Source organism: Elaeis guineensis, chromosome 4 (assembly GCF_000442705.2).
Source record: "Elaeis guineensis isolate ETL-2024a chromosome 4, EG11, whole genome shotgun sequence".
Classification (NCBI taxonomy): Eukaryota; Viridiplantae; Streptophyta; class Magnoliopsida; order Arecales; family Arecaceae; genus Elaeis; species Elaeis guineensis.
The window spans coordinates 1,918,521-1,930,397 of record NC_025996.2 but is presented as its reverse complement, the minus strand read 5'-3'; the positions used below and the strand labels follow the sequence as shown (position 1 = coordinate 1,930,397).

Below are 11,877 nucleotides of genomic sequence, written 5' to 3'. Positions count from 1 at the left end.
GAGACTGGCATACAAGATCATCCATATGATACCTTTATGTTTAATTTCAACGTGACGGGCATTGTCACAAGATTCACGATACCACCAAGGGAAAAGGTCCTAAATGGTAGGGAACAAACTATATAAATTTAAGATAAGGATGGATAAAATGAAAACCTAAATGGTCAATGTATGTTGCAAGCCTGAAATAAGCATCAAAAGAAAGTTCATTAATACATGAAGATTTGTAGCAAGTAACTATTTGACAAACTGCATAAATTATGAATTGTTATTCGTTGGTAAATGGTTCAATTATTTGAGAGTTGAGACAGTTTAACCAAAGACCTAAAAAACTTTGTCTGGAACGTGCATTATGTTTCTAATTTCTTCATAATTCCCACATCCCATAAGCTACTATAATAGCAACTTCAGAGAGAATAACTCAAAAAGCTTAAAAATCAATCGTCCATTAATACATGGAAACATTTTTTAAAACAGCTGAGGATTATTTTGTAACTATGGAAATGGTTCATGCATGAAAAAAAAAAAAAAAAACAGCTTCCATACAGTCAGCTCAATATGTACATGTCCTCAAGATATGTATTAAAATAATTGCAGAGTACACAACATGTTGAAGTTACAATTTTCTCACCAGAAAGAGAGGTTGTTGAGACCCTTACTAATTCCAAAACTGGTGTGAGATTAGAAAAACACACCTTAAAATAAAACGGGTTCCTAGCTTTCATCCTGAAACTGAAATAAGCAGATGCCACATGCATTAAAATGCAAATCTGCAGCCATTTCCATCTAAAAACTGATCGGTGTGCCATCCCCTTGTCTTCAGTTCAGATAGAAATGAGGGGAAAATGCTCTCCATCTTCTCATAAGCCACAGGGAGAACAGTCTGGCTAGATCCAAGGCCCAACTTCTCCATGTCCGCAGCAAAAGCAGCAACCAACCACCCCCTCAATGCATCCTCCCCTGTCGCACTTTGTTCCAGGACCAGATCCGTCCACTTGTTGTTGCAGCTGATTAGAAACTTCTCCTTTGGGAATGTATCTCTAAGCTGCTCAAGCTTCGAAGACTTATTCAAGACCTTGCAGAGTGGCTGCCCAACCATCACACTTCCTGCTTCCTCTATTAAGCGGTCAGGGAAGAGAAGATTTTCTTGGTATCTCAAGTCAGCTGGGCTGGAGACCTTTCCATTCTGATTTGGAATGCAAGAGTAAGGATCACAACATAGACATGCAGAGTAGGTTAAATGAAAAGGACTGTTTGGCACCTTAATGAAATCTGCTACAATCATTGCCGTCCTCTGGGGATTCAGTGTGTTGACAGGAGCCGCTCGCATCTCTTCTACTACGCTATAGATGTGGATGGCAGAAAGCACAGGGCCTGCTATCAACTGCAGGTAAGTGAAATCACAATTAATGGAACAGCATTGCAGATTTCAGATAGTAGTTCTCATAATGAATCATGATAAGTATGGGTTTACAAGCTTGCAGATAAATAACATCACTGTAGTAAGTACATTTTACTAATAGCCTCATTCTTGAAAATTTCCCAAGGGGATGATAAGCAGGCATCATCCACCACTACAACACTGAAGCTAATTTTATTATTTTCCATGTGAGTTGTTTTCATCTTTGACTTGCAGACACTGCTAGGTTTCCCATTTTATTATATTCTAGGAACCTGTGTGCTACTCAAGTCACCAATGTTCTAGTTTCCACAAAGCCAAAGCAATATGAGATCAATTGTCACTTTGTTTACCAATTACTTTCCCATGGTCCTGCCAAGAATATTGAAGCTTTTTTAGGATTTATAGTATCATATATTTATAATTCTACCAAATGAAATCTTGACCTAGGATGTGCTTTGCATTTGAGGGGTGCCTCATATCAATTTACATATTTCAATGATATATGGATGGTATATACTCTTTTCTATGTATGGATGTAACACATACTCATGTTAAGTGCATGTCTAGCCTTCTTCCCCTTGACTGGATCCAGCTCCTTACTGCAGCCGTGCAACAGGCTATTTGCAATAGTTAAGATAAGCACAATTTCCATACCACTAAGCAATGTTACAATAAGCTTCCTTCTTTCATTTCTGATTGGTTAATAACGATTTTAACATAAAGAAAATTACAAATAGAAAAAAGAAAAAAGCAATATCATCCATATGACCATATCCATGACAAAGTGATGTTGATTGGAACCTCAAACACTAGAACAGACTAGAGCAAAAACATTCTGATCTGTGCTCGGAAAGAACTGGAGAAATTGTCAAAAACTGCTACAATTGATCTCATGCTGTGTCAATAGCAACTCTTAAAAATCAGTTCCTTTTCAATGTTACATTATGCTGTAGTTCAAAATTGTTAACAAGTTAATAAGGTCAGTTAAACTGCGGGACTGTGAAAGGGCATCTAACTGCTTTTTCCGTATATTCTTTGTTCATTTTATAGGTCAATGGCTAATATTAAAGCATGGAATACCTCACTATCACTACAAAAAAGGACCTTAAAAGCTGAAATATTTTTTATCCTTATATATGTAGCAAAGCAAATATCATGATCTGTAGTTTAAGTTGGCAAGTGTAGAATAAAATTTACAATAGACAGTGCATGCTATACTGCTCAAACACAAGGTCCTTCAACTATACCACATACATTGAAAAAATACACTTTTATGATCTGACATCCATCTACAGGGCAATACATATATCATAAAAATAACAGTATTAATGCATAATCATTATGCTAGTCAAAGAAGTAAAGATTTCATGATAACAAGGAAAAGTTTGTATCTATGCAATTTTCCGTTTGGGCAAAATATGAATCCTCAGGAAACATGATTCCACAAGGACATTACAAGAGCCTTTCAACAAGATGCTTCCCTCTAAGAAGTTTCTTTTAAAGCAGCCTAGTGCAAGAGGCTTTTGCCATTGCAAAGTCTAGGAAGGGTTAGATGTATGCAGCCTAATCCCGCATGTGGAAAAACTGTTTGTGTGTTTCATATCTGTGACCTCCATGTCATAATGGAGCAACCTTACTATTATGCTAAGGCCTTTGGTGCATAAACAAGTAAAACATTGAAATCATTTTGCCTCAATAGATGCCAAAATATGAAATGAAGAGAACAAGAATTTCCATATTATTGCACAATAATTGTTCATTTGACACAGCAAAAATGACAAGATGCTTGTCTGTTACCTCCATAACTTAAACTGATTTTGAATAGCCTCTAATACAATAGTTCTCAATTAAAAGATATTAAGGAAGATAAAAGAAAGAAATAAATAATTACATACATACGTTAAGACAACTAGCAATGGAATTGGCATGGCTTTGATTAGAAAATATCATAGATATCACTGGAGTTGAAAAACATAATTAAAGGTTAGATAGGAAAAAAGATACCTTTCCTTGGATTGATGAACAAACTGTGGAAGCCAATTGAATGCCTGCTCCCAACCCAACAACATTGAAAAGGGTTGAGATGGCCTCTCCTTTCGCAAATAAGTCGCTAAGATTACCTTCTTTAGCAAATGATGAATATATAGGTAACCTTGTTGCTCTTGCTGCAACAACTGCCAAGCCCTGCAAATAAATACACAAAAGATTTTATTATCTACTATGGAAATAGTAATGCGGGATGAAGCTAGGTTTAACCACAGAAAATGAGAGTTCTATATGATAACATTGCAACATTATGTCTTTATGAAGTCACATAAGTTAGGGACTGAATGGGCTAAGCTTAGTAATCAAAATGTGGTGAAAGGTTTGAACTTTCTTGGGGCATAATGAAGAGATGAAGGCGAGGTGCTAACCAACAATTACCACTGAATATGATGATGATGATGCAAAACAGTCACATATAAAGAAAGCATGTACCTTTGCAAAATTGCCTAAGCCAGCCATTTCAAGAAAAAGATGCGGGCATAATGGTGAAAGAACCTCCAGACCAGTGCCAAGATCATAGAGCACATCAGCTACAAGACCATAAGCAAAAGACTATATAGTTAGCAAAATGGGAGAAAAGCCTAAAAGAACTGCATTGCTGTTATATTAATGAATATAATTAGATCCAGATTACCCACCAAGTATTCTCCAGCTTTTTGGCTCTGAATCCATTCTTGCACCCATATTGCTACATATAAGCTTTCCTGCATGCTGCATCCCATCCTTCAAAATCTGTCAGAGAAATGATCGGTCATGAGTTAGATTGTTGAGAAAATAGTTAAAAAATGTCTTTTTAATTCCATTATATATTTCTTACCCAACTCACAGCAGTTGCTTGTGCAGGAGTAGGTCGCAAGCCTGCAGCAAATAGCAGCGACTGAGCCAGAGCCCACACTGGTTGTCAGTCCAAAGGAATGCTACAGAGCCATTAAAGCAAAGCTACAAATTAACTATTTACTCTGCAATTTGATAAAGATAACAAATTGTTTGTATAGTTGATTTAAAGTATTCCAGTTAGGATTTCACAAAAAGCTACCATGTGCATGAATTTCAAGTTATAAAGAAATAAAAACTGACACGGAATATTTAAGAAAAAAGGAAAAATCAGAAAAAACCTGAGTTGATAAGACGGATAGTGCAGCACTGGAGAAGTGCTGAAGTGCACGAAATTGCGTATAAGTCATGTAGCCTTCATTCACACTGCACAGCAAGTACAGAAAGTAAAAACAACACTAACAAGTAGCAACCTTCACCTACCATCACACTATATTAATTCATGTTTATCAAAGGAAGTAGCAAGAGCAAAAGTTTACCTGTAGGGATACCCTGATGGAAAAAATTTGTTTAGGAAAGAATCGAGCATTCTTTGAACTATTGGTCTTGAATCACTGACAACCTTCACCTAAAGTTAAATACCACAACTCTAGTCAGACCAAAAATTATTCTTCTACTGCCCCTAGCCTATGCACGCACATGCACCAAAAAAAAAAAAAAAAAACAAAACAAGAAAAAGAAAAAGAAAGATTCTTGCGCAGAAAGAAGGTTTCATAGTCCTTCACCCATTTAGTTTCCTGGAGGGCCAGATTGTGATGAATATTAGATAGGATTACATAATCTGACATTGCCTTTTTGTTTCTTGGACAATTGGATAGTGATAGAAACTGGATGTTATAGAAGTTTGTCAGAATAGGGAAGGGACCAAGCATGACCTGGTAATTTCATGGTAAAGTTTGATAATAAAACCACATAGAGTCTCAAGAAACAAGAGTGCATATAAGATGTATAGGTGTAACTTTAGCTTTAGCATGCATCCATTTTTTTTCCTCAAAATTCACAATCTAATGAAAAAGAGTTCCATCCCACATGCTGATTATGAATATCAGATTCTCTCATGGACCATAAGATTACAAGACTCTAAAATGCTTAATGGAAAATGAAAGTAGTTGTTAAAGATATGAGTGCATAGTGGGTGATAACCATATTCTAGTAGTTGTTGAGAACAATTTAACGCTCAGGGAAAAAGGAAAAGAGGTGGGGGGTGGGAGCATCAACCTTAATTTTTAGCATTATGGAAAAGCAAAAAAAAAAAAAAAAAATCAAGCACCTCACCAATTAGGAAGAAAAGATGTTTGATCTTCCTCTATCAGAAGATCACAACTAGCTCAAAAGCTGGCTGCAACTAGATTTCTCAAGGTGAAGCTGGTAAACAGAGTCAAACCAAGGCATTGAAGACAGTCTGCTCAGTAATTCTCAAATGAGGCATTTTTCCTAATCATATATAAAGCTTGCAATGTTTTAAGGGGAAAAAAAACAGTTGAATTTTAATCTGAATTCTTTAATTTAAGTCTAGTATATTTATTTATCCCTTCTCTTTTTTTAAATCTACATAGGTAAATTGTTGAACAAAGAAAAGTTAAGGTGGAATAGTTGAATGTACAAACCCCAGTTCCACTCTCAGATTGTTAAACTAACTAATGACTCCTTATCCAAAAAAGAAAATAAGGTGACTCTCTTTGAGGCCCTCCATGTAGAAGGGTATTCATCAGATTGCGACTATTTTCTAGCAAATAAGAACAAATTAATGAAGCATTTCTAAACTGATGTCCTTGAACAAAGATGAATAGCATTCTCTTGTTAATTACAATATCTGGGATAGGTCTTGATGCCTACTCTATCAGTTCTTTGCATGATCTGCATCCATAGAAATCTCAATATATACACCTCCGAAGTTTTCATTGCTATCTCAAAGACTTCTGCAATAGTGTTTATCCTGACCTTTCTCCATGAAAGAGGAAAAGCTTTCAAGAAAAACTGATGTGTTGTTACCATCGATAATATTTATCCTTGTGTATAAGCAAAATTTTCAGTATATTTTGTACAGCGTCCAAGTTAGCACCGATAGGTAAAATGGAAAATCCGACTTTTGATAGGAATTATGCCCTTCACGTGGATCTCATGCAAATGTGAATCCAATCCTACAAGAACAAGATAGTGCAGTATCACTTTGTACTACGCATGATCGTTGCATTACACATAATCTTGGATGGCGATACCTTTGTTTGCATTTACAATCTCTTTCTGCTGCAAGGAGAAAACCTCCTTAGAGGTTTCCCATGGGATATTTGCAGAGAAAGATTCAAGAAGCATCTAAGGAAGTTGGAGGGACATGTAAGACCATAGGAGAGAAGTACTGAGGTCCTGGTGAAGAAAGACGAGACTGAAAACAGTGAGAATGGAGATCACATAAGAAATTGCTAGATGGAGTTTGCCCAAACTCTAAATCGTTACATTCTAAAGGAATTAGAATTGAGATTTATGCATCCATAAGCTTCATTGTAATAATTCTATCCCGACCATCGTTACCCCATAGCTTATCCGTTACTTCTTTGAATAATTATCACAAATAACATGCAAAAAAAAATGCTCATAATCCTCTCGTGGCCCAAGCTTGACCTTGAACGAATACAAAGAAAACCCATAGGCCTTCCTACAAAGAATCAAAGTCACCAAGAAACCAATTTGATAACCACGGTAGAAACTTACAACAAGGAAAAGAAAATCATCACCAATAATGAGTCAAGCGGAAAACGAAGAGGGGCGGGGTAAAGAGGGAAGGGTTTACGGAGAGGAGGCCATCGGCATCGAACGTGCAGAGTTGGGAGACGGAATCGGAGGTTTCGATCCAGAAATCGGGGCGCCGAACCGCCTCCTCTGCTTCCTTCTTCTTCGGCCCTCTAATCTTACCCTAGAAATAAGAAGCAAGAAAGAAGAAAACTAATAATCGAACAGAGAATAGTTGGAAAATTAGGGATTCGAATGCGTTCTTTTTTTCACCAGTATGGAATCCATGAGGAACATCGGCTTCTGAGTATTCCCAAGAAGAAGAAGAAGAAAGAAGAGAGGCGAAGAAAGAAAATCCCGTCAATGGATTTTGTTGCTCGTGGGTTGCCTGACGGAGGGCGGACCGGCCGGCTAAGTCAAGCAAGAATTTTAAATAACGCCGATAGCCTCATCTTTCTACGGGCTCCCGCTGCCGGTGCTTTCTGCCGTTATGGGCATAACAGAGGCTTTCGTCACGTTCGGTCGACTCAGATTAGGTTTCATTAAACTGGATCGGATTCAGGACGGATATTGCCATTATCCAAACCCGTCCTTGAGACCGATCCGCTATGCGTTGTGGTTTTGTCCCGCCACCGACTTAACGGGTCCGGTAAAACCTGGACCATTACCATTGGAGCGAGGGTGGTGGCCACCTCAATTTATGTGGGATTAAAAAATTAGCCGTTGTGACCGTGGCTATTAGAATATTAGCTCTTATAGAATAAAATAAAATAACCGATAGTGGCATAAATCAATGATTCTTCTTCCTTGATTCACCGTTCACTGGATTAATTAATAAAAGAATAGCTAGCATGGAGTTTTAATTAAAAAATATTTTTATTAAGGTGGATTGTACAAATAAAAATTAAGAATTTTCTAAAATAAATTATTTTATTATTTGAACTTAAAAGCCATTTACATTATAAAATTTAAGATAAATTATGAAAAGGCTCTCTCAATTTTATCGTCATTTTACTTATACCTCTAGGCTTTAATAAGTATCAAACTAATCCTTCAAATTTTTGAGATGTTCTAATATAGTCCTATCTTTTATTTTCGCTAATGGAATAATACTACGTGACTATCGTATAATACCATTATTTTATAAAATGACAAAAATATCTTGATCTCCATCGCTAGCATCCATCTTTCTCCCTTATTTTTTCTTCTCATCCACTTCTCCTTCTCCATGACGACTCTTTCTACCATCACTTGTTCCTCATCGATGACCCATCTTTCGCTTCCTCACCCATTTTTCCTCCTCATCATACTTCTTTTCATCCTCCTCTAAGCTCGTCCATGAGCCCTTTTCTTCCATAGTAACTCCCTCCCTCTCCAATTATTCTTTACTAGCGGACTTTCCATTTGCCTCCTCTCTTTTTTTCTAATTCATTTCTCTTCCTCCAAGCGGCTCATGAGCCCTTCTCCTCCACGATGACCCCCTCCATCTCCGCACCTTCTCGTTGCCACACATCCTTTCACTTCCTGTTTCTCCTCATCCTCGTCTCTTCCTTATCATCCACTTCCTTAAGGATGTCCATCAGCCATCCCACTCTAAAGTCGTTATCTCGACTTCCACTCATTTTTTATCAGAGGCCTCTCCTCTTTCTTTCTTCTTATCCACTTCTGATCCCCATCATATTCTCCTTATTGTCATCAACTTCCTCCAAAGCCACCTACGAGCCCTCTCCCTCCACGACGATTCTCTCCATCTTCATTTGTTATTTATCGATTTTCCTTTCTTCTTCTCTCCGTCCATTTGTTAGCAGTAGAGCTTTTGAAGCTTTTGGAAGTAAGGCTTTTGAAAAGTAAAACTTTTAGAAGTAGAATTTTTACAAAAAGTTATTTGTTATTTGATAACTATATTTATAAAGTATTTTGAAACTTTAACATATGTTTGGTAATAAAAATAAAAAAATATTTTTGATATGATAAAATAATAATAAAAGATATTACATAGGATTGTATAGTAAAGAATAATATAATATAATATTATATATTAAAATATTATTATACTATATAATATTGTTATCATATAATATAGCATAATAATATAATATAATATAATATAATTAATATAATATAATTATAATATAATTTTTAATGTAATATAATATATTAGTTATAATATAATATAATAATTATATTATATTATTATAATATAATTATATTATATTATTATTAAAATATTATTATATTATATTGTACTATTATAATAAATAGTATTATAATAGACTATATTATATGTATATAACATAAATATTATTACATTTTAAAATATTATTTTATTATAATATTATTATCATATATCGTAATATAATATAATATATACCATAATATAATATTATTATAATTATGAGATAATATATAATGGATTATAATCTGATCTCATAATAAATTACAATATAATAGATTATATTATATTATATTATTATAATATAATAATATTATATGATTAGTAAATATTTTTATATCAAATTATATTTTAATAATATAATAATACTATAATAGATTATGTTATATATTGATAATATATTATAATATTAATTTATTATTATATTATATTATATTATATTTATATAATCTAATATATATATATGAAAGCAGAAAGTGAAAGAAAATGGAGTGGTCAAGTAAGCTATCCATGTCAGCAGTAAATTTTCATCTATGAATACTATATGGATCAAAATCAATTTTTCATATGCTACGTATCAGGACTTTCCTATTTAACCATTCTTCCAACATTAAATGCAAGCATTATGTCATTAATGGATGGTATTGAAATCCACTTATGTCTATTTAATTAGGCAATTAAAGTCTGCTGTTATTGATCTTTGGAATATGAATGGATATGCTCTTACTATTCATTCAAAAAAAATTTTAATAAGTTATTTTTTTATCACATAATCAATGATATGATTTTATAATCCATACACAACGTGCGGGATAAAAAATTAGTATTATATAATTATGAGATTTGCTGGTAGGTATTTTTATTATTAAAAAAATTTATTTAAATCAAAATAGCTTTTCGACATGAATCAGAAAGTACTTCTGAGAAAAGCTTCAAAATAGAGCTTTCTCCAAATAGATCTTTTTAGCTTTCTGATCAAGCCAAAATAGCTTCTCAATTTTTTTATCAAATATTAATATATCACTCCAAAATATTTTTTGAGGGTCAAAAAATACTTTTTGACACTCTAAAAGCTTAGCCAAAAAGGGCCTAAGTCCGCTCATAAGCCCTATCCTTCCAAAGCAACCCCCTCCACCTCTATCTATCTCATATGTAATCCATTCTTTCTCTTCTCTTCCTCTTAACCATTTTCTCCTCATTGTATCTACTTCCTCAACGGCCGTCCATAAGCTCTCTCCCTCCATGGTGGTTCTCTCCCCCTCCATCTATTCCTTACAATGGCCCCTCCCCCTCTTCTCCTTTCTTCTCACTTCCTTTTTCTCCTCTTCTTTTTTTCTTCCTCATCCAATCCCATCCATGAAGCCTTCGACATAGTCCTTTCTCCCCACATCAATCTCCATGACCTCATCGTCCTCCATGATGGCTCCCTCTATCTCTATTTTTTCTTCACCGGTAATTCCTCTCATACGAGCAATGGGCATTTATGTCTATTAAAAAGAAAAGCTAATATCATTTATCAGTAAGTGGTCAGCAGGATCATTTTTAAATATCTTAAAAATTTTAATAACTAATTTGATATTTTTAAAAGATAAGAAGATGTAAATAAAATTGAACTAAAATTGAATGAATGTTTTTATAATTTATCCTAAATTTAATAATATCTTTAGCCTCTACTGTACTGATATATCCAACTACGAGGGGATTGACTGGTTGAGGGCTCGAAGGAGAGGATAGCGAGAATCAGGCTAGGTCTTCTAAAATAACGAATACTTGCTACATTCCGTTGCCTTCAATTTCTCTCCCTTGATTGGTATTTCTAGATTCATAGCATACTGACATTAGAAATTTTACAAAACTCTTTATGTATGCATTAAAACAAACATTTACAAAGTTATGATCGCTTATTTTTTGGATAAAAATTGTTCCTTGTCCCATCTTTTTCAGAAAAAAAAATATATAATCATCTTTTATTGAGGTAGAATGCCTCGATAACTTTTGTCCAACATTTCTTTTGATCCTGCATTCATCTTGTGCCTACAAAGGATGCCCTGGATCAATAATTTTTTCTCATATGCATAGCCTATTTATCTTGTTTAACACTCTTAGCTTTCTTTTTTTTGGATATGGCAGTTATGCTATAATATACTCAAAGTAAGTGATATATACATTGAAACTATATGGATCTATGACATTAGAAAATTCTGTGAGCTAATTCTTATCCATTGATCGAGCAACATAGATTTGCTGCCTTGTTTACAACCATGCTTGCCGGCCGATACATGTGCGGCAGCTTCACCTTTTGGAATTCCTGTGTAACCATCCCGCAATAGTCATTTAAATTCATTTATAGATACCAAGGACTAGGTCTGGATGACTCCCTTCAACATCTGAATAAGAGAGAGAATCACTTTCTGGGATAATGCGCATTTGCCCTGCCAAACGCCTCCTTATTCCATGCGTGCAATTGGACCGCATCAAATCCCATGATGGATAACACGCTCTGCTGCCTTTGCATTTCGCCAATTCCCGATTGGGCGCTAACCATCGTTTATATGCTCCAAGATTTGCTCCGGCTCTCTCGCACCAAGTACATGCAATAATTTCTCCTGTAGCCCAAAAATATTGGGATTAAAGCTGATCATGGGCTAGACTTGCACATAAAAAATATAAAATTTTAAACAGCCTTTGTCTGAAA

At 34.8% G+C, this 11,877-nt stretch overlaps 1 protein-coding gene across 2 annotated transcripts; it reads right to left on the bottom strand.

Annotated features, from left to right (window-relative positions):
- Nucleotides 1–559: 559 nt before the first annotated feature.
- LOC140857052 (protein root UVB sensitive 2, chloroplastic-like) lies at nucleotides 560–7,509 on the bottom strand. Of its 2 annotated transcripts, XM_073255290.1 has the most exons (10): nucleotides 7,283–7,509; nucleotides 7,071–7,193; nucleotides 4,762–4,850; nucleotides 4,564–4,648; nucleotides 4,266–4,325; nucleotides 4,087–4,180; nucleotides 3,881–3,978; nucleotides 3,407–3,586; nucleotides 1,262–1,384; nucleotides 560–1,186 (listed from the first exon to the last, which is right to left on the bottom strand). In XM_073255290.1, the coding sequence occupies exons 1-10, from the start codon at nucleotides 7,304–7,306 to the stop codon at nucleotides 758–760; spliced, it is 1,305 nt and encodes a 434-aa protein (XP_073111391.1). In that variant the 5' UTR covers nucleotides 7,307–7,509; the 3' UTR covers nucleotides 560–757. The 2 variants fall into 2 exon arrangements, with proteins under 2 accessions (XP_073111391.1, XP_073111392.1); XM_073255291.1 differs by lacking the exons at nucleotides 7,071–7,193; nucleotides 7,283–7,509 and adding an exon at nucleotides 6,502–6,554.
- Between the last annotated feature and the right edge of the window lie 4,368 nt (nucleotides 7,510–11,877).